Source organism: Puma concolor, chromosome B1, assembly GCF_028749965.1.
Source record: "Puma concolor isolate L17-30 chromosome B1, mPumCon1.1.hap2, whole genome shotgun sequence".
Taxonomy (NCBI): Eukaryota; Metazoa; Chordata; class Mammalia; order Carnivora; family Felidae; genus Puma; species Puma concolor.
The window spans coordinates 112114246-112134782 of NC_141670.1; the positions used below are offsets into that span (position 1 = coordinate 112114246).

General features: G+C 36.2%; 1 protein-coding gene across 5 annotated transcripts in view; it reads left to right on the forward strand.

Annotated features, from left to right (window-relative positions):
• Window positions 1-19105, forward strand: part of ZGRF1 (zinc finger GRF-type containing 1) — a 94405-nt gene extending 75300 nt beyond the window's left edge. For all 5 annotated transcript variants that reach the window (XM_086704373.1, XM_086704371.1, XM_086704374.1 and 2 more), the window contains 6 exons: window positions 3028-3155; window positions 5367-5490; window positions 16380-16556; window positions 16689-16823; window positions 17517-17778; window positions 17931-19105. In XM_086704373.1, the coding sequence (XP_086560499.1) occupies window positions 3028-3155; window positions 5367-5490; window positions 16380-16556; window positions 16689-16823; window positions 17517-17778; window positions 17931-18076 (972 nt within the window). In that variant the 3' untranslated portion in view covers window positions 18077-19105. The remainder of the gene's footprint in view (window positions 1-3027; window positions 3156-5366; window positions 5491-16379; window positions 16557-16688; window positions 16824-17516; window positions 17779-17930) is intronic.
• The last annotated feature ends 1432 nt before the right edge of the window (window positions 19106-20537 follow it).

The following is a 20537-nucleotide window of genomic DNA, read 5'->3' on the forward strand; positions in this document are numbered from 1 at the left end:
ATAGGATCCTAACCTGTAACAGGTAGCATCATCCCTTTTATCAACTTCTCATCCAGAGCAGCTTCCTTCAGCTGGCAGCTGATGAGAAAGAAGCCAATGAGTAGCTCCCACCAATGAAAGGAGAGCATGCAGAAAAGAAAGAGGAATGGAGGAAAAGGGGGTTGTTGGCTTTTTGGACCATGTGGACATTGGTCACTTTCTGCAAGAGATTTGGAAAAATCGGGGCACCTGGGCGGCTCAGTCAGTTGAGCGGCTGACTCTTGGTTTCAGCTCAGGTCATGATCTCACGGTTCATGAGTTCAAACCCCGCATCGGTCTCTGCACTGACAGTGTGGAGCCTGCTTGGGATTCTCTTTCTCTCCTTCTCCTTCCCCCACCCCTTCTCAAAATAAATAAACTTAAAAAAATTATATAAAAAGAAATTTGGAAAAATCAACATCCTTGGGTCCTGGTATTGCTTAGCTCTTTCCAAAAAATGCTGCTTAACAAACAAAATCTCAGTACTTTAAGACAACAGACTCATGACTGTAGAGGTCATTTGGCACGGCCCAGCTTGAGGCTGTGGTTCAGGTCTCTCGTTCTGAGAACAGTTGCCTATGGCATGATGGCCTTCTCCTGACGGATGGCAGAAGCACAAGAAGGTGGGCAGGATCACACAAATACATTTAAAGCGTTTGTTCATATTATGTCTGCTAATACTCCATTTGCTTTAACAGGTCAGATGGCCAAGCCCAGCAGTAGTGGGACAGGGAAATACACTCCACCTACTTCTCTGGTGGGAAGCGCTGCAAAGCCACATGGCAAAGGGTGCGGATGTGTAATACTCTCACAAGGAGGGAGGGGGGGATTTGGAAATGATAACCAATCTGCAACAAGTTTTGCTTACAGAAGTCCTCAGAAGGCTTCAGATGAGCTTTCAAGTATTTTGAATTATAGAGTCAAATTCTACTTCCTTCTCTACTTAATCCAGAAGGGCTGAGTTTGACTGTGTTCAATCAATGCAAATTAGTCATTTATGTAAATTATTTACCATTTTAGTCACTTACTCAACATAATATTGACATGTAAGAATAATTGTTAACGACTTCTTTGATAATTTTCTGAGCAAAAGCCCAGATAGCATAATCTGTTGCTCACTGGTAATATCTGTTCACAAATGAGAACTCTTTTAAAGGAAACATTTTTCTTAAAGTTTATTTAGCAAATTTCCACGGTCAGAGCTAACACATTTCTAAAGTGGCATGTCTTTACAATAAAATTAATTTTAAAAAATGCTTCGTGGTTGACTATTTCCTAGATCAATAATAAAAATCTCTTCTGTAGTTAGAACCTCAGCAATACAAGGACAAATTAAAATATATAAATAATACAGTATTTTATTTTATTTTTCTTTTTTTTTTTTAATTTTTTTTTTCAACGTTTTTATTTATTTTTTTTGGGACAGAGAGAGACAGAGCATGAACGGGGGAGGGGCAGAGAGAGAGGGAGACACAGAATCGGAAACAGGCTCCAGGCTCTGAGCCATCAGCCCAGAGCCCGACGCGGGGCTCGAACTCACAGACCGTGAGATCTTGACCTGGCTGAAGTCGGACGCTTAACCGACTGCGCCACCCAGGCGCCCCTATTTTTCAATATAATTTATTGTCAACTTGGCTAACATACAGCATGTGAAGTGTGCTCTTGGTTTTTGGGGTAGATTCCCATGGTTCATCGCTGACATACAACCCCTAGTGCTCATCCCAATGAGTGCCCTCCTCAGTAATAATAATGATATTTTAAAGAAAACTTAGTTATTTAGGTTTTTGTATTAGATATTTATTTAACTAAAAAAACTGCTTCCTGGGTCACAACTTCAGGGTTCTCATTCTAAGGTTGTCTTATCAGATACAGTTCCCAGAAATTAAATGAGGAATGCCATTTGAGAGTGGTACCATGAGAATGTATAGTGCTACCGTGTGGTGTCCCCTGCTGGATCCTTTCGCAAGAGCTGAATATTTAAAAACTGTGGAGTTTCTAATATAAATGGGGCCTTGGGATTTTTGGTTTTGTTTTTAACAAGAGGAGAACCTAACTGACGAAGCGTTATTGTATGTGATAAATGTTATCTATTATTAAAGAAAATAAGGAGTTTATAATATTTCTTGTTTCACAGGGCCTATGGAGGCAGTGTTTAATTTGTAAAGCATATTTTTGTCAATCACATTTGTTGACAAAATTTTGGTCAGTTTGTGTGGACTGCCCTTGCTACCAAGAAGTAGAATTATACTTCAGATTGTTAAGAGAGGAAAAAAAATGTATATATGCTTGTGTGTATGTGTATCTGTACACACATGTGTGTGTTTGTGTGTGTGTGTGTGTGTGTGTGTGTAGCTATTAGACTACTAGTACAATGGCCACATGTAATTAGAAAATTCAGTCATTTTCCTCTTGTTTATATTTAGTTGCAGAGATTAAATATGAGCTTTTTTTTTTTTTTTTTTTTTTTTTTTTACATCAGGCTTTTTGCCTTGAGAATAATGGTATTCTCTTATAAGATTCAAATATACTTACAGGCCACAAGGACACTAATTTACTGTTGTTTAGAAGTAGCCATCTTTACTTTCTTAAGTAAGTTAAAATCCTAGAGTGCAGTTCATTAGTGTGTTCAGTGCTCTTCGTGGAGCACTTTGGCCTGTGTTGATGATAACACATGTGGTGTTTATTTAGCTTCATCTAGAAGGATAAAATATGCATATCATCCTTAACGTTTTAAATCCTGACACTGTAATACCTCCCTTGTGAATGTCAAAATGTGTCTTTTATCTGTTCTTATTAAGGGGCTTGTGGCTTAAGTAGCCTCTATGCTGTGATTTCCATTCACTCTGTGGGAATGACAAAAATGTGGAAATAAAGTGACCTATGATTTCTGATTGCCAGTAATTAAATTAGGACAGCTCGTTTCTGATTTTAGCCTACAAGTTCTTTGGTAAATACATTGTCTTATTTTTTAAAAGTTTGTTAATTAATAATATTCTTATTGTAATAAAGGTGCGGGTAGTTGGAGTTACCTGTGCAGCCTGCCCATTCCCATGCATGAATGATCTTAAATTTCCTGTAGTTGTGCTGGATGAGTGTAGTCAAATAACTGAACCGGCCTCTCTCCTTCCCATTGCAAGGTAACCTAAAAAATTCCTTTCCAAAACACACCCAGATATCATAATATTTCAAATAATTTTGCACTTCAAACTCTTACCAAACTTTTTGAAAATTTTTAACAGTTTAGGTACTAAAGTGACTTTTTAAAAGAATGCAGAGGGGAACTTGAGAGGGGTTAATGTGTCAAAATTTTGTTAGATCACAGTTGAGACATTTGGATCACATAATTCTTTTTAAAGTTTTCGTTTTAATTCCAGGGAGTTAATATACAATGTTATATTAGTTTCAGGTATACAATATAGTGATTCATCAATTCTGTACATCATCCTGTGCTCATCACAAGTGCCCTCCTTAATCCCCATCATCTATTTCACCCCATTCCCCCCACCCACCTCCCCTCTTGCAACCATCTGTTTGTTCTCGATAGTTAAGAGTTTGTTTCTTGGTTTACCTCTCTCTTATTTTTTTCCCTTTCTTGTTTATTTTTAAATTCCACATATGAGTGAAATGAGATGGTATTTGTCTTTTTTTGGTTGATTTGTTTCACTTAGCATTATACTCTCACTCCATCTGTGTCATTGCAAATGGCCAGATTTCATTCCTTTTTTATGGCTGAATGATATTCATTGTATGTATACCCGACTTCTTTATCCATTCATCACTGGATGGACACTTGGGCTGCTATTATATCTTTGCTATGGTAAATAATGCTGCTGTAAACATAAGAGTGCATGTATCCCTTTGAATTAGTATTTTTGTATCCTTTGGGTAAATACCTAGTAGTGCAATTGCTAGATCATAGGGTAGTTCTATTTTTAACTTTTTGAGGAACCCCTACAGTGTTTTCCATGGTGGCTGTACCAGTTTGCATTCCCACCAATAGTGCACAAGGGTTCCTTTTTCTCCACATCCTCGCCAACACCTGTTGTTTCTTTGGTTGTTGATTTTAGCCATTCTAACAGGTGTGAGGTGATATCTCCTTGTAGTTTTGATTTACATTTCCCTGATGATAGATCACATAATTTTTAAAGCCTTGATAACACTAGTGCTAGAATTTTACTAGAGAACCTTGCAGGTTTCTCACCTAGATTAGAGGTTCTTCTTTAGTCCTATTTTGAGAACCTAAGTCTACTGAAGAATGTTCTTCAGTTGCTTACTTTGATAAAGTTCCAGTGTTTAAGTTCTGAAAATAAAATTTATATTATGAAAGGATATAAACTATGTACAGAAAAATAAGTTGAAAATGAAACTTTGTCCAATAAAATTTAGAAGACTATAAAATCTTCTAAGCTGTATCAGTTAATTGAAACATTGTGCTTTTAAAGCATCTCTGAGGGATCCTGAAGGCAGTGGAAAGAGTGCTAGACTTGGACTCAGTAGGCCTGAGTTCTAATCCTTGTTCTATCCCAAGTTAATGAAGGAACGAGTACCTACTGTCATGATTTTCCCAGGCCTTGGGAGGTCTTGCATCATGGGAATTTTAGGTTAAACTGGGACAGTCCTAAGCAAACCAATATGAGTTGGTCACCCCACTCAGGAGCCAGGAATGGAGGAACAGTAAGGTCCTGCACAGAGGATAGAGGAGTAATAGGGTTAATCTATTTAACAATAGAAGCAATAATGCTAATATGAGTAACAAGAAATATTTCCTGTTATGTGAAGCACCTGCTGTATACTAAACACATTATATACTGCACGAAGTCCTGATAACAGTTATGCAAAGTAGTAGCATATCCAGGTTACTGGTAAGAGTGCTGAAGCTTGGAGAAGTTAAATAACTTGTTGTGTCCATAGAATATAATGGAGTTGAGATTTAGATACAAGTTTTTCTACAAAAAATTGGACATTTTCCCACGATATCCTACCTCGATTTAAAAAGACATTTAGCCCCAGGAACTTTATTTCATTCTAAAGCAAGAGTTTAAGCCAAATGTTTTCTATGAAAGCCTCTAAGTTTATAGAATTTAAAAGTCATTGTTTCTCAAAACGTGTTGGGCAAAATGCTAATTCCATGCAGAGGCAAGGGGACATTTAGTACATTTTATGTAGGAAAAAATTGTAAGGGGTTTTTTACTGAGTAAGTTCAAAGCCTTTTAATACATTTATTAGCATTATTAAGCCTTGTTAGTTCCCAGAACTCTGGGAATACATGTTGGAAAATAGTGCAGCAAATGATGTCAATGCATGCCTTCTCTTATTGCTTAGATTAATTTTTGGAATTCTGTTTTTAGGTTCGAGTGTGAAAAGCTGATTCTTGTTGGAGATCCCAAACAGCTTCCTCCTACTATTCAGGGTTCTGATGCAGCTCATGAAAATGGATTAGAACAAACTCTTTTTGATCGGCTCTGCTTAATGGTACTACTGTTCAATTCATGCAGAATTATCATTTATGGATTATATACTGTGTAGATAGATCGAAAATGAAAATATTAGAAGGCTTAGTCCCTGCCCTAAAATAATTGTAACTGTTTAGAAAGTACCCCTCTTAAAGATAACTAGCACCTTGTAATTTAAGTACCCTTTTATATAATGAATCTTTTCCCCATGTACTACTTTAATAGTGGGTAGTAAATATATGGCTTTTGCTCTAAAATCTTAAAAAACTCTATAATGTCTTTATTATCCATGTCCCCTATTGTAGGGCTGTTGTAGAGTGCTGCTTCACATTTAAAAGAATTTTTTTTAATTAATTATTAATATACACATATATATTTTTTAACATTTACTAATTTTGAGAGAGAGGGATCCTGAGCAGGGGAGGAGCAGAGAGAGAGGGAGAGACAGAATCCCAAGAAGTCATCGCAGAGCCCAATGCAGGGCTCGAACTCAGTGAACCATGAGATCATGACCTGAGCCTAAATCAAGTCTGACACTTAACTGATGGAGCCACCCAGGCTCCCCTAATTATTAATGTATCTTTTTTAAAATTTAATTAATTTATTTATGTATTTATTTTTACTTTACATCCAAGTTAGTTAGCATATAGTGCAACGATGATTACGGGGGTAGATTCCTTAATGCCCCTTATCCATTTAGCCCATCCCCCCTCCCCCAACCCCTTCAATAACCCTCTGTTTGTTCTCCATATTTAAGAGTCTCATGTTTTGTCTGCCTCCCTGCTTTTATATCATTTTTACTTCCCTTCCCTTGTGTTCATCTGTTCTGTATCTTAAAGTCCTCATATGAGTGAAGTCATATGATATTTGTCTTTCTCCGACTGACTACTTTTCGCTTAGCATAATACCCTCTAGTTCCATCCATGTAGCTGCTCATGGCAAGATTTCATTCTTTTTGATTGCCGAGTAATACTCCATTGTGTGTGTGTGTGTGTGTGTGTGTGTGTGTGTATGCCACATCTTTTTTATCCATTCATCCATCAATGGACATTTGGGCTCTTTCCATACTTTGGCTATTGTTGATAATGCTGCTATAAACATTGGGGAGCATGTGCCCCTTCAAAACAGCATACCTATATCCCTTGGATAAATATGCTTTGTCAAAGATTAGCTGGCCATATGTTTGTGGGTCCATTTCTGGGTTCTCTATTCTGTTCCATTGATCTGAGTGTCTGTTCTTGTGCCAGTACCATACTGTCTTGATGGTTACAGCTTTGTAATACAGCTTGAAGTCTGGAATTGTGATGCCTCCTGCTTTGGTTTTCTTTTTCCAGCATTGCTTTGGCTATCTGGGGTCTTTTCTGGTTCCATACAAATTTTAGGATTGTTTATTCTAGCTCTGTGAAGAATGCTGGCGTTATTTTTATAAGGATTGCATTGAATATATAGATTGCTTTGGGTAGTATTGACATTTTAACAATCTTTGTTCTTCCTATCCAGGAGCATGGACTCTTCTTCCATTTCTTTGTGTCTTCAATTTCTTTCATAAGCTTTCTATAGTTTTCAGTGTATAGATTTTTCACCTCTTTGGTTAGATTTATTCCTAGGTATTTTATGGGTTTTGATGCAGTTGTAAATGGGATCGATTCTTTTATTTCTCTCTCTGTTGTTTCATTGTTGGTGTATAGGAATGCAACCAGTTTCTGTGCATTGTTTTTATGTCCTGCAACTTTGCTGAATTCAAAATCCGTTCTAGCAGTTTTTTGGTGGAATCTTTTGGGTTTTCCATATAGAGTATCATGTCATCTGCGAAAAGTGGAAGTTTGACCTCATGGCCGATTTGGATGCCTTTATTTCTTTATGTTGTCTGATTGCTGAGGCTAAGACTTCCAATACTGTGTTGAATAACAGTGGTGATAATATATCTTTAAATAGAGGTGACATTCACATAATGTAAAATTAACCGTTTTAAAAGTGGATAATTCAGTGGCATTTAATACGTTCACGGTACTGTGTAAACACGGGCTCTATTTGAAAACACTTCTGTCACCCAAAAATAAAAACCCATACCCATTTAGCAGTTTCTCCATTCCCTCCTCTCTCCAGACCCTGGCAACCACCAGTCTGTTTTCAGTCTGTATAGTCGTATCTAGTCAGTATACTTTATGTCATACAATCTTACAACTTTCATATCATATACAACCCAGAATCTATACAATATGTGACCTTTTGTGCCTGGCTTATGTCACTTAGCACCGAGTTTTTGAGGTTCATCCACATTATAGCATATATCAATACTGTATTACATTAAACAAAAATACATTCTTAATGGTACTGTAGTCATCTCCCTACTCATATCTAGAACTTTTTCATTATCCCAACAGAAACTTTGTACCCATTAAACAATAATGCCTCTTCTTTCCTGAGCACCTGGTAACCTCTATTCAGCTTTCTGCCTCTGTGAATTTGCCTCCTCTATGTGCTTCATATAAGTATAATCATATGATTTGTGTCCTTTTGTGTTTGGCTTATTTACTTGGCATAATCCATTCAGAGTGTGTCCATGTTGTAATATGTGTCAGAATTTCATTCCTTGTTAACACCAAATAATATTCCATTGTATGTAATACCACATTTCATATATCCTCTCATCTGTGGATGGATATTTGGGTTGTTTCTGTCTTTCAGCTATTGTGAATAACAGTGCCATGAGCATTGGTATACAGATACCTATTCGAGTCTCTGCTTTCAGTTCTGTTGAGTATACATGCAGAAGTGCTACTACTGGGTCATATAATAATTTTATGGGTTTTTTTTTTTAAATCCTTTCTCTTTGTTTTTTAAGTTTTTATTTAAATTCCAGTTAGTTAACATACAGTGTAATATTAGTTTCAGGTGTACAGTGTAGTGATTCAACACTTCCATACAACACCTGATGCTCATCACAGTAAGTGCCCTTCTTAGTCCTGATCACCTGTTTAACCCATCCCCCACCCACTTCCCCTCTGGTAACCACATCAGTTTGTTTTCTGTAGTTAAGAGTCTGTTTCTTTCTTTTCTTTTCTTTTTTCTTTTTTTCTTTTTTTAACCTTTGTTCATTTTTGAGAGAGACAGAGTGCATGCAGTGATGGAGCAGAGAGAGAGGGAAACATAGAATCCAAAGCAGACTCCAGGCTCTGAGCTATCAGCTCAGAGCCTAACGTGGGGCTTGAACTCACGAACTGTGAGATCAGGACCTGGGCTGAAGTCAGACACTTAACTGACTGAGCCACCCAGGCGCCCCTTGACAGTTTCCTTTGATGAACAAAAGTTCTGTAATTTTGCTGAAATCCAGTTTATCTATTTTTTTTTTCTTGTGTTGCTTGTGCTTTTGGGGTCATATCCATGAAACCTCATCCAGTAACATACAAATTTTCCCCAGTGTTTTCTTCAAGAGTTTTATAGTTTTGGTCTTACATTTTACTTAAGATTCTTTGATCCATCTTGAGTTTATTTTTGTAAAGGTATAAGATATGGTCCAGTTTTTTTTTCTCCCATGCATATATTCAGTTTTTCTAGCACCATTTGTCAAAAAAAATCTGTCCTTTCCCCATTGAATGGTTTTGGCACCCTTGACAAAAATCAGTGGACTATGTGCAGGTTTATTTCTGGACCCTCTATTCTATTCCATTGGTCTATATTATTTAATTTTTTATGGCTGAATAATATTCCATTGTATGCATGTACCACAATTTGCTTATCTATTTATTATTACTATTGTTTTGATGCAATATTCAAAATCAAGCTATTTTTATAAGCAGAATATTAAAGTATTACGACCAAAAGAATATAGAAAATCTACCAAAAGAAAAATTTTATCAGTGTTGCTAGCTTAAATTGCATTTAAGGAGTTACTTTGCTGTTTGAACTTTCAATAATCTGTACTTTTTTTTTGAGAGAGAGGGTATAACTGAGCAAAGGGCAGACAGAGAGAGAGAGAGGGAGAGAGAGAGAGAACTGGGTCTCACCCAAAGCAGGGCTCATGCTCACCCAAAGTGGGGCTTGTGCTCATTTGAAGCAGGGTTTGTATTCATGAACCATGAGATCATGGCCTGAACTGAAGTCAGATGCTTAACTTACTGAGCCCCCCAGACACCGAATAATCTGTACTTTCTTAACAGAGGAAGAAAAATAGAAATGAAACTAAAAGAATGATTAAATCTCAAGTAAATGTTTCTTCACCCTCAAGAGATAGTATTTCCTAAAAGATCCTTCTAACAAGAGATTTTAGATGGATGGATTGATTGCTTTGCTCTAAACGGTAGAGATATTAGTGCTCTCATGCTTTTCCCCCTTTTCTTATCCCTTCCCTTATTCCTATTTTTGTTAGTTACGTTGTTATTCTTTTTGTTCTATAGTCATAATTTGTACAATTGTTTAGAGTCATTCTATATATTTTTTAATTTTTTAAAAAGTGTTTATTTTGAGAGAGAGAAAGAGCACGCATGCATGCGCGCGCACACACACGTGTGCGCATGCATGTAGGGGAGGGGCAGAGAGAGAGGGAGAGAGAGAAAATCCCAAAAAGGCTCCAAACTGTCAGCACAGAGCCCCGACCCAAGACTCGATCTCACAAACTATGAGATCATGACCTGAGCCACCCAGGTGACCCTAGAATTAGTTCTATATTTAGAAGTTTCAGTGTCATTCATATGGGTGCTTTGGACTGCATCATCAATTTTTTTTTTTTCAAGAATGACTTATAGATACATACTTTCCTGAGTCCGTTTTGTTTCAAAATGTCCATTGCTTTTAAATGTAAAAGGCATCTTGGCTTACTGAATAGTTGCATCAAGTATTACTGTGAATTTTAGGGCCAGCCTGATTATTTTCCCCTTGTAATGATTTATTTTTTCTACCTAGATACAATAACTCTTTTTACAACCTTAAAGTTTATAAATTTGCCACAGTATATCTCAGTGTGGAGCTTTCTGTAACTAATCGTTCTGTAATAAAAGTTCTCTCAAACTGGAGACTCTTGTTTCTTTGTTTCAGGAAAGGGTTCTGCTCTACCTGATGAATTCTCTACCAGTAGCTTAGTCTGTGCAGGATGCTGTAAGAAAATACCATAGACTGGGTGGCTTAACCAACAGACATTTATTTCTCACAGTTCTGGAGGCTGGGAAGGCCAAGATCAAGGTACCTTCAGATTTGGTTCCTGGTAAGAATGCTCTTCTTGGCCGTGTCCTCACATGGTAGAATGAGAAAAAAACTCTGGCCTCTTCCTCTTCTAATAAGGAAACTAATCTTATCATAAGGACCCCGTCCTCATGACCTCATCTGAACCTAATTACCTTCCAAAGGCCTCGCCTCCAAATATCATCTCCGTGGGGTTTAGGGCTGCAACATAGGAACTGGGGTCGGAGACACATTTGGTCTAAAATACAAAGGCCCCTCAATTATTTTTATATTGGGTATCTTTATCTGTTTCCATTAATGTTACTTTAATTTTTTGTCTTCATTATCTGTGAAGGCTTTCTAATATGTCTGTTCCCCTTACATTGAGTTTGAAGTTGCATTGAGTTTTAAGTTGGGTTGTAGTGAGTTTTATGAAGAAATTCCATTTGTTCTTTGCTTCCTTTAGTTCTCTAATGATACTATTTTGAAAATTAGTTTGTTAGGATTGAAATTTCCCTTTTAATCTCATTATCTTTTTAAATCTCATTGTCTTTTCATCATCTCACTGTTGAGATTTTATTTCACTCAGTTACATTCTGATTATATTCTAAAGGTTGAGACTTGAGGAAAACTTTCTTCTGTTTCTTGGTTATATTTTGTCTAGGCTGCGTTCTATACATAGTGTTTGCATTGTCTTTATCTTGTTAGTTTGAGGGGAAGCTGTAGTGTGTTAGCACAGTTGCCATTCCTGCTTGATCTCCTGATGTTCTTGCTTAGGTAGCTCTCAGATTCTGTATTTTCTTAGTACCCTGAAAATAGGGTGTGGGGAGTGGGGTAGGTGTGGGACTGGAATAGAACTGAATTAAGAATGTGTACTGTCTTGGGGCACTTGGGTGGCTCAGTCGGTTGAGCGTCCGACTTTGGCTCAGGTCGTGATCTCACGGTTCATGGGTTCGAACCCTGCGTGGGGCTCTATGCTGACAGCTTGGAGCCTGGAGCTGCTTCGGATTCTGTGTGTCTCTCTCTCTGCCCCTCCCCCGTTTGTTCATTCCCTGTCTCTCTCTCTTTCTCTCTCTCAAAAATAAGTAAAAAAAAAAAAGTTAAGAACGTGTACTGCCTTTTTTTGCTTACATGGGCTCTCTCAATTCTAAGGTTTTATTAAATATCCAGTATCAGGATTCATTCCACATAGTTGGAGGTATTGTCCCTTTCCCAGACAAGGAATATTCTTGGACTTCAGGTGTCCCCCCAGTTTGATGTTTCATCCTCAGAGCCTTCACTTCACTAAAAACTAACTGCTCAGATCACTTTCCCTCTTTCATTACTATTCTTAGGAGCAATTTCTATGTTATGACTTCTAGAGAAGTTAGGAATCTCACCATACAGATGGTCCTTGACTTACAATATTTGGACTTAACAATTTCAACTGTATGATGGTGTGAAAGTGATACACATTTAGTAGAAACTATCCTTTGAATCTTGAATTTTGATCTTTTCCCAGGCTAACGATATGATGTAAGATCCTCTCTCATGATGCTGGGCAGTGCAGCGAGCCACAGCTCCCAGTCAGCCACATGGTCATGACTGTAAACAACCTATACACTTACAGCCATTCTGCACCCATACAGCCATTCTGTTTTTCACTGTCAGTATCGTGTTAAATAAATTACATGAAATATTCAATATTTCATTATAAATTAGGCTTTGTGTTAGATGATTTAACCCAATTGCTAGCTAATGTAAGTATTCTGAGCATGTTTAAGGTAGAATAGGCTAAGCTATGATGTTCCATAGGGTAAGTGTATTAAATGCATTTTCACTTCCATTTTCAACTTATGATGAGTTCATCAGGATGTAACGCCATCATAAGTCAAGAAAGATCTGTACTGCATTTCTCCCTTCTGCTTTATTTTTTATTTTTTACTTTTTTTTAACGTTTATTTTTGAGACAGAGAGAGACAGAGCATGAACAGGGGAGGGTCAGAGAGAGGGAGACACAGAATCTGAAACAGGCTCCAGGCTCTGAGCTGTCAGCACAGAGCCCGACGCGGGGCTTGAACTCACGGACCGCGAAATCATGACCTGAGCGGAAGTCAGCCACTTAACCGACTGAGCCACCCAGGCACCCCTCTCCCTTCTGCTTTAGAATGCTGTTTCTTGATAAGCACTTTATAAACTTTATGGCATTGAGTTGTCTCTAAACCTTTCTTTGGTGCATGGCTACTGAATTTTTCCTTTGCTATTTTTAATATATTGTTGTAGATGTTTCTTTAGGTATTGGAGAATGGATTCTGCAAGTCAGTGTTATTCCACCTTTTTCAGAAGTTTCCCCTTACACTGAGTTTCAAGTTGTGTTGTTTTGAGTTGAGTTGTACTCAATTTTGTGAAGACTCAAGCTTTCAATTATCTTGAGTTATTAATTGTAACTGAATTGAATTGCACAACTTTCTACCCCTTCCATGATAAGTCCGTGTTCAGATTCTTTTGAATCAGACCTTTCCATTGGCTTTTTAAAAATCTTAATTTAGGGGCGCCTGGGTGGCGCAGTCAGTTAAGTGTCCGACTTCAGCCAGGTCACGATCTCGCGGTCCGTGAGTTCGAGCCCCGCGTCGGGCTCTGGGCTGATAGCTCAGAGCCTGGAGCCTGTTTCCGATTCTGTGTCTCCCTCTCTCTCTGCCCCTCCCCCGTTCATGCTATGTCTCTCTCTGTCCCAAAAATAAATAAACGTTGAAAAAAAAAAATTAAAAAAAAATCTTAATTTAAAAAATTATTTATATTCTGAAAACATTTTTAAATAGGTAACCTAGTCACATGATTCAAAATGCAAATTCTAAAGGAACCATAAAGTAGAGTGAAGACTTTTACTCCTGTCTCCCAACCACTCAGTTTTTCTGCCCCAAAGCACTGTCATCTTTTTCTTGTATTCTTCTAGTGATAATTTATGCCATCATAAGCAAATACATAAAATATTTCCCCCCTCTTTTACAAATGCTACCGTACAACACATGCCGTTATGCTCTTTGCTCTTTCACTTATCTGTTGTCGATGATTTTCAAAACATGAAGTAGATTATTGAGGGAATTTTAAAAGGGCAAATAAAGATAGACTGAAAAGTGGATTTACTTGTAGAATATAATGGAATTGAATTTACGAAATGGAATATATAAAACATTCAAGGTGAATGAACTTGATCCATATAGATCATTCTCATAAACATAGTAGATGTTGAAAGAAGCAAGGTACAAAGAGATACATAGTATAAAATACAATTTATGTGAATTTCAAAAACACAGCAAATAATGTGTATTATTCATACATACATGCCCATGTATGAAACATATAAAGCTTGCATGGGAATGCCATAAAACACAGTTAGTATTGGAGCTGTTTCTAGACAAGGTGGTAGAGGAAATAGATGAGTGCGGGGGGCAGGTGGGGGGGGCATAGCTATCTATGCTACATTTCATATTTTAACAAAAAGGAAATCTGAAGCAAGATGACTAAATACTAATGTCAGATTTGTGTGGTACATAGATGAGTATTATATTTTTTTGCTTTTCTGTATATTTGAACTAGTTCAGAATTAATTAAAAGAAACAAAAATAGTATCTATTATTCATTATAGAAAGTGTGGAAACTACAGAAAACTAAAAGGTTAAAAAAAATCTATAATAACCTCACTGCCCCCAAGAGAGAATCCTTTGTAATATTTTGGTATCATTCCTTCCAGCTTTTATCCTAGGGATGTCTGCATATATCAAATATATACACTGTAAGAATACATATATTTGATATATGTGCACACAATGGAATATCATTCAGCCATAAAAAAAGAGGGAAGTCTTGCCACTTACAACAACATGGATATACCTTGAGAGCATTATGCTAAGTGAAATAAATCAGAAAGAGATAAATACTGTATGTTATCACTTACCTGTAGAATCTAAAAAAAAGCTGACCTCATAGAAACAAAGAGTACAATGGTGGTTACCATGAGCTAGGAGGTAGAAAGGTAGGAAGAGGGAGATGTTGGTCAAAGGGCATAAATTTCCAGTTATCAGATGAGTAAGTTCTGGGGATCTAATTAACAGCATGGTAATTATAGTTAATAATATCATATACTTGAAAATTGCTAAGAGAGTAGATGTTGCATGTTCTCACTATTAAAAAAGAAATGTAATTACCTAATTATGTGATGTGATAGAGGTGTTACCTAATGCTATGGTGGTAGTCAATTTGCAATATATGAATATCAAATCAATTCATGGTTCACCTTCAGCTTATACAATTGTGTTATACTTACACAATTATGTTAAATGTCAATTATATCGCAATAAATCTGTAAAAATATGTATTTTTACGTAGTTGAAACCATACCATGTAGTTACTCTCCTGCCTTTTTTAAAATTTTTTTTTTCAACGTTTTTTATTTATTTTTGGGACAGAGAGAGACAGAGCATGAACGGGGGAGGGGCAGAGTGAGAGGGAGACACAGAATCGGAAACAGGCTCCAGGCTCCGAGCCATCAGCCCAGAGCCGGATGCGGGGCTCGAACTCACAGACCGCGAGATCGTGACCTGGCTGAAGTCGGACGCTTAACCGACTGCACCACCCAGGCGCCCCTCTCCTGCCTTTTTTAAACTTTGCATTATAATAAACCATTTCCCTGTGTTATTACTAGCTTTGTAATCACTGTTGTCACAAATATTTTAATCACCAAATATTATGTGAATATACCATAATTTAATCATTTTTCTAACATTGTTTCTAGTACTAAATAATGGTCCTTTGAATAAAAAAAAAATCATTTGAGAATTTTTGTACTTTGAGCATATTTTGTATTTTTGGCAGAGGTTTTCACATGCCCACTGACTTAGACTCATCCACAAACTTATGCCCTAAATAATACAAGGACTGTTTTTTTCCTTACTGTTTTTCTTCCATAAAAGATACCTTGTCTGTGTGATCATTAATCCTGCCTTTAACTGTGCATTATTATTGTTGGAGTACCTTTTAGTTATTCAAAATGTTCAAATAGTGCTCCAGAACATTTTGCAAACACAGAGCATGCTCTACAAGAGCTCTAACTTGGATGGAATGTGGATTTTATGATGCACTAACAAGATTGGAAACTTCTTTGAGGATTCAAAATATAAGATGGCTTGTGCCCAAGGAGAAAAATTAATGAGCTATCAACAACTCTTTCTAACATTTTTTAAAAATTTTTAATGTTTATTTATTTTTGAGAGAGAGAGAGAGCACGCACGCAAGCGGGGGAGGGACAGAGAGAGGGAGACACAGAATCCAAAGCAGGCTCCAGGCTCCGAGCTGTCAGCACAGAGCACGATGCAGAGCTCAAACCCACAAACCATGAGATCATGACCTGAGCTGAAGTCAGACACTTAACCGGCTGAGCCACCCAGGTGCCCCTCAAATATATATTTTTTGAAGATTCCTTTTCAATTTAGTGTCAGGTCAACTCCACATACATTATGAAACCACCTAATGTTAGGCACCAAACTTATTAGATAAGTCTAACATTTGACATGCTGTATAATTTTGTGGTGTAAATAATAGGTTACCATGAAGATATTTTTAGTAATTAAAAATTGTTACTTATAGTCTATTTGATCATAGTTGTAATACTAAGAGCACAGTATGTTGATATTTTTAAATTTTTAAATACTAATCTTTTTTTCCCCCTAAGGAAAAAAATGCTTTAACTTTTTTTTCTTCATTTAAATTTCTTAGGGTCATAAGCCAGTTCTGTTGAGAACCCAATACCGTTGTCACCCTGCAATCAGTGCTATCTCTAATGATCTGTTTTATGAAGGAAACCTCATGAATGGCATTTCAGAAACAGAGAGGAGCCCTTTATTGGAATGGCTCCCAACTCTGTGTTTCTATAACGTTAAAGGACTGGAGCAGGTAAATGACATTAATGAGAGTCAACATGGTTTAGTTTCCTGGTTTAATTTTATTGTTGTTGTTTATATGGTTTTCTTGGTCTTTCCACAGCCTTTCTGGGAAATATAATTTAGGCTCTGTTTCATATTCCAGATTGAAAGAGATAACAGCTTTCATAATGTGGCAGAAGCTGCTTTTACACTCAAGCTGATTCAATCACTGATTGTGAGTGGAATAGCAGGCTCGGTGATCGGGGTGATAACATTATACAAATCCCAGATGTACAAGGTTTGTATCGTATTATGACACTTAAATATTGGGACTTTTTGTTACAATATTTGATAGTTACATTTGAGTAGTAGTTGGGTTTGGTACTTAAAAAACTTTTGGGAGTGTAACATTTTTAAAAATTCTGATTTTTGTGTGGTCTGGCTTTTTTTCTGTATAATTAAATGTAAACCTAACAAGGTTTAATTAAATTCAGTTTACAGCTGTTAGGGCAAAATGCAAATAAACAAATTAGAGGGAAGAAAATACAGTGTATGCTTTGTGTTTTGGGCCAGATGGGATTCAATCTCTGTTTTCCAAAATGTTCTTTCATTATTATTTCATTTTATTAATAAATCAAAAGTAGATAGCAAATATTAATGTACATATAAACCAATTACTTCTAACTAGTTTTTACTTTTTTTCTTTTTTAAAATATTTTTCATCTATTCTATTATTAATTTTCAACTCTGAATTAGTATATCTGGATGAATTCCCCAACAATAGATAAATCATCACTTTTGCTTTTGTTTCCTAATTTATATTGACATCTAGTTATTTATGAATCATTTTATAAACTACCAAATCTATGTGAATCATTAAAAAATGAAAATTATCCACTACTAGTTAAATAAAAATAGCTGCTGTGAATAGGTTCAGGGCTTAAGTTCTTCATGGTCTCTTCCCTGTGTGATCTCGTCTTTTCCTCCACAGCTTTGTCATTCACTCAATGCCGTGGACTTTGATCATCCTGATATCAAAGCCGTGCAGGTATCCACAGTAGATGCTTTTCAGGGAGCTGAAAAGGAGATTATTATTCTGTCCTGTGTAAGGACAAGACAAGTAGGATTTATTGATTCAGAAAAAAGAATGAATGTTGCATTGACCAGAGGAAGGAGGCATTTATTGATCGTGGGAAATTTAGCCTGTTTGCGGAAAAATCGACTCTGGGGACGTGTGATCCAACACTGTGAAGGTAAAATATAAAAATATCTTTAATTCAAGTGTTTTGAATTAAAAATGACTCTTGAGTTAGTGCTTGGAGTGGTTCAGGTAGGACTAGCTCTGACTTTGCCACTGTGTGAGATGACTGAAATATCGTCGTCTCACGTTTTATCTCTTTTTTAGGAAGGGAAGATGGATTACAACATGCAAGCCAATGTGAACCACAGCTGAATCATCTTCTTAAAGATTATTCTGAAAAACAAGCAGAAGAGAAACAGAAGAAAAAGAGTGAAAAAGATAAATCTCATTCACAAAAAGTCATGGCATAGATAATTTGTATTTATATGAATTCAAATTCATTTTACACTATATATTTTTTATATTTTTACTACCCCAAAATGTTGTTATTGATAAAAAATTTATAATATTTATGTAATAAATTAACTCCAAATAAAAATTTGTTCTTCAAAAAATATACATACTTATATTAAGATAGGCAGATGTTGAACATAATATAAAATCTTACTAATAAAAATACACTTTTTTCTAAAAATTATTATTTCTGTTTGCTAAAGGAATAAATTTTACAAAGGGTATGGAAAAGCCCTCCTGGAGAATACCAATGTTACTTCAAAAATAAGTAAATATCTCAAAAACTCATCTATTAGAACATGGCTACAAAGTTGTATCAATACACCCCTTTCTGAACTACAGTTCTATCAGAATCTTTAAAAACTAAATATATATAATGCCCAGTTATAAGTAAAAACATATTCACAATAACTTTTTAGAAATATAAAAAGAAGAAGAAAAATGCAAAAAATTCACTCCTGGAGAATGCAGTGCTCAGTACCTGGCCTTGTCCAGTACCCAACACCATACCTGGTATTGTAGGTTCTCCGTAAGTAGCCATTGGATGAATGAACAAATGAATGAATGAGAGACTACCTTTGGTTCGTTTCCTTCTAGTCTTTTTCCTGTGCATTTATTCACATGGTAGATATTGGTATATAAAATATATAATGGATTTAAATTTTTTTATTTTGAAGTATTTTTTAATACACACGTCTAGAAAAGTGTACAAATTACAAGTATACAGCTGAGTGAATTTTCATAAAGTGAATACATCTTTGTAATCAGCACTCAGATCACAGACGGAACATAACCAGTATCGGGAAGCCCCTTCGGTGTCCCCTCACTGCTACTACACTCTCACCCTCAGGGTAACCAATATCATAACTTTTAAAAACATAGGTTTGAGATTCATGTTATCATGTGCAGGCTTTGGACTTTATAGAAATGTAATCACATTATGCTTCTACATGTGATTGATTAAATATTCTCACGAGATTCATTCACATTGTTTTGAATATTGGTAGTTTTTAATATTCTCGTTCCTGTTTGATATTCCACTGTAAAAATAACTGTAATCTACTTACATATATTACTCTTTTTTTTGCCAGTTTTATTGAGAAATAATTGACATATGTCACTGCATAAGTTTAAGGCATACAGCATGATGGCTTCATTCACATGTATTGTGAAATGATGACCACAGTAGGTTCAGCTAACGTCCATCTTCTCATATAGGTACAATAAAAAGGGAGAAAAAGGGAAAAATTTTTCTTGTGATGAGAATTCTTATGTTTATTATCTTGACAACTTTCCTATATATTGTACAGCAGTGTTAGCTGTGGTCATCACGTTGTCCATTACATTCCTAGTACTTATTTATCATATAACTGGAATTTTGTGCTTTTGATCACCTTCTTCCAACTCCCCCTCCCTCTACCCTCCACTTCTAGTAACCACAAGTCTGATCTCTTTTTCTAGAAGTTTGGGGATTTTTGTTTTTAATATGCCACATATAAGTGAGATCATACAGTATTTGTCTTTCTTGGACTTACTTAATATTATGCCTTCAAGGTCCATCCATGTTTTCACAAATGGTAGGATTTCCTTGTTTTTTATGGCTAAATAACATGTGATATTCATATATGATGTACATTCATATTCATATTTACATATGATATATATATCACAGCTTCTGCCTTTTTTAAGTAAACTCTGCACCGTTTTTGGAGTTTGAATTCATGACCCCAAGATCAAGAGTCACATGTGCCACCAACTGAGCCATCCAGGCGGCCCTATATCACAACTTCTTTATCCATTCATCCATCAATGGGCACTTAGGTTGTTTCCACGTCTAAGCTGCTATGAATGGTGCAGATGACTTTTTGAGTTAGAGTTTTCATTTCCTCTGGATATATCTCCAGAAGTATATAATTGCTGGATCATATGGTAGTTCTATTTTTAATTTTTTTTTTTTTTTTTTTTTTTTGAGGAAACTCCATGCTGTTTCCATAGTGGCTATACCAATTTACAATCCTACAAACATGCACAAGGGTTCTCTTTTCTCCATATTCACACTAACAGTTGTTGTCTTGTCTTTTTGATGATGGCTATTCCAACAGGCATGAGGTGGTAGATACCTCATTGTGGTTTTAATCTGCATTTCCCTAATGACTAGTGATGTTGAGCATCTTTTCACATACCTGCTGGCCTTTCATATATCTTCTTTGGAGAAAAGACTTAGTTCTTTTGCCCATTTTTTTTTAACTGATCTTAGAGGAACAACTTTCAGCCTTTTATCATTGAGTATGATATTAGCTGTGGGCCTGTCATATATAGCCTTTATAATGTTGAGATATGTTCCTCTCTGCCTAATTTATTGAGTTTATTGTGAATGGATATTGAATTTTGTCAAATGCTTTTTCTGCATCTATTGAG